This window comes from Gymnoscopelus microlampas (assembly GCF_963454915.1).
Source record: "Gymnoscopelus microlampas genome assembly, chromosome: 12".
NCBI lineage: Eukaryota > Metazoa > Chordata > Actinopteri > Myctophiformes > Myctophidae > Gymnoscopelus > Gymnoscopelus microlampas.
Window position 1 is genome coordinate 1,797,423 of NC_139949.1, and position 3,027 is coordinate 1,800,449.

A 3,027-nucleotide genomic window follows, 5' to 3' on the forward strand; every position below is an offset into this window, starting at 1 on the left:
TTGGTTCCATTTGTACTCTCTCAGAGTTACATACCCGTAAGAGAGCCATTAGGAATCCCCTTAGGAACCATGAGGGTCCCTGGACCACACTTTGAGACCCACTGGTGTAGCAGAGTGTTTCCAGTGAGCCAACATTAAGCAATGTCAGCACCCTGACTCTGTTTGACCAGAATGGAACAGAGCCTTCATTAGTATAATCGGTAACAACTTCACACCAGTATTAATTTTACAGCAATTTTTTCTTTAATTTTAATCATATTCTTCTGAATAAAAATACAAGTTTTAGTAATATTTTAGTCATCTGAAATGTTTTACTTTATGTCTAGTTTTAGGGGACTAAATATCATACGATTTTAGTCGACTAAATCTACAGTTGATTTAGTCGACTAAAATGTTATTTTGGCGGGCCTTGATGATGTCATAATGCCTGATTTGTACTTAGCTGTGCAGCCGATCTACAAGCTCACAACACGCCTGCGAACACAAAGTTGTTTCTACAAAGAAAAGTCCTTCATTTAATGAAGTCTAGTGTCAAAGTGTAACAAATGACCCTCCTCTCCACAGCAACAGTCACCGTGGTGATCGTTGTGGTGGGTGTGATCCTAGTCGTCATGGCAACAGCGCTGGTCATCTACTTCTTGGTAAAGAAGAAGAACACGCCCCCCCAGGACGTCGTTCCCCTGACCTCAACCAATCACAGCACAACAGCAACAGCAGCGAGCCAACCCAGTCCATCGGCCAATCACAACGACCCCGATGACGGCCTGACCTATGCGTCTGTCGTCCACACCAATCAGACGAGGGCTGCGGTGGGGGGAGGAGCCAAGACACATGCTGATGAAGATGATGAAGCTGAGGTGACCTACGCTACCGTCAAACCTCGTTCTTAAAACCAGTGGTCCTCAAAGTGGGGTCCGAGGACCCCCAGGGGTCCTTGAGGGGGGTTCCAGAGGGTCCCCAGCAAAGTGTGTTAATATAGCATCAAAATCAGTTTAACCACTTTAAACCCTATTGGCTATTTGAAAATAGCAGATCTACAAGCTCACAACGCGCCACGATGTGATGCGTTGTGAGCTTGTAGATTTGCTATTTTCCAAAAAGTATGTATTTTTAAATAGGGGTCCACGGCCAAATATATATTTATCTGGGGGTCTTAGACATGAAAAGGTTTGAGAACTACTGCTTAAAACGACCTCAATGCCAAGGTCAACAAAACCACCGAAGGTTGTACAAAAAAATAGATCTCCTTTAAAGGAACACTTCAGCCATTTTCAACCATATGTTCATATAATTGGTCCTCACTAATGCTCATTATAAGATGACTCCATTTCTGTCTGCTCACTCTGTGTCTCATGGGCTGTGGACAGTTGTTACATTTGTATTATAATGTTGTATTAATGTGAGAACAGTGGCTTCTAGCATGATAACCTTACAGGAAGATAAAGGCTGTAGTTTCTATTAGCTTGGATTCCCCATTGATGATGTCACTGGTAGGCAGGTTTCTGAACTTTCCACAGTCCACCTCTGAGACACAGAGTGAGCAGACATATATGATGTCATCTTATAGTGAGCCTTAGTGAGGACCAATATGATAAGGTTGAAAATGGGTGAAGTGCTCCTTTAATCTCCTTTAGGAAATCCTTGCAAAACGCTTCTATTATTGTCTGTTTATAGATCAACTGTCTATACCAGGGGTCTTCAACAGGGGGTCCGGGACCCCTAGGGGGTCCTCAGAGTTAGAGGGGGGCCACCAAATCTTTGTGTGATAGGAACTTTTTTTTTACATTAACCACTTGAACCTAGCTAGCATCCCTATTCTGGTGGGGATTTTTGCCAAAAACAGCAGATCTACAAGCTCACAACAAGTCACACTACGACACGTTGTGAGCTCGTAGATCTATTTTCGGCAAAGAAGTTTGCTGTAGAGAGGGGGAAAGAGCAAACCAAGTACAGGGCCGAAAGTCAAGATTAATGTGGTTAAATGTGTGAAAATACATATTTTATACAATATGTAGTGGGGCCCCTGCTTCATCTATCTGTCAGCTAAGGGGGTCCCTGCTTCATCTATCTGTCAGCTAAGGGGGTCCCTGCTTCATCTATCTCTCGGCTAAGGGGGTCTCTGCTTCATCTATCTGTCGGCTAAGGGGGTCCCTGCTTCATCTATCTGTCAGCTAAGTGGGTCCCTGGCCTGAAAAACATTGAAGACCCCTGCCTTATAACGTATATAGTATGTGTATATACCTATATGTTTGTATTATACAGAATGGAGGATGTGATATTTGATCTGTTATTGCATCCACTAGTTTTGGATGTTGTCATTATTATGAATATTTGTATTATGTCTCTTATATTACATTTGGTAAACTAGTGTTAATAACATGATGTACCCTAGAGTCTATAATCTATTTCACATTGTATATGTAAGTATATATATGTGTTTTTCATATTTCGTCACCTTGCTAAACTAATGGCCTATGTCATTTTTTGAGGAAAATGATATTGTTGCCTAAGTCAGCTCCTCATGACACTGGCTACTGTACCTCTGGTAAAATGGCCCATCTCCTAATTGAAAAGGATCATGCTGTTCACTCCCCTTTTAGTATAATGACCTAACTCCCTAGTGTGACTTAGGCCAAATTATTTACTGATTTAGGCCATTTTTTTAAAAATAGCAGATTTACAAGATCATAATGCATTGCGATGCAACATGTTGTGAGCTTGTAGATCTGCTGTTTATCACTCTCCCCTTCCCACCCATTATTTTTGATAGATGAATTGAACATTGTTACTGTTTCCAGCTATAATGAACCAGAACAGGAACTAAAATGTTGATGTGTTGATGTGAGAGACGTAGACAGAGGTGTTAACCATGACCTACAAACACTGTGTCCACACCCACACCCACTCACACACACACACACACACACACACACACACACACACACACACACACACACACACACACACACACACACACACACACACACACACACACACACACACACACACACACACACACTATTCTCT

At 42.1% G+C, this 3,027-nt stretch overlaps 1 protein-coding gene across 1 annotated transcript in view; it reads left to right on the plus strand.

Moving 5' to 3' along the window:
* LOC311057676 (uncharacterized protein) overlaps nucleotides 1-1,000 on the plus strand; it is a 2,939-nt gene extending 1,939 nt beyond the window's left edge. Inside the window, exon 2 of the mRNA XM_084074699.1 lies at nucleotides 565-1,000. Within this exon, the coding sequence (XP_083930825.1) occupies nucleotides 565-890 (326 nt within the window). The 3' untranslated portion in view covers nucleotides 891-1,000. The remainder of the gene's footprint in view (nucleotides 1-564) is intronic.
* The last annotated feature ends 2,027 nt before the right edge of the window (nucleotides 1,001-3,027 follow it).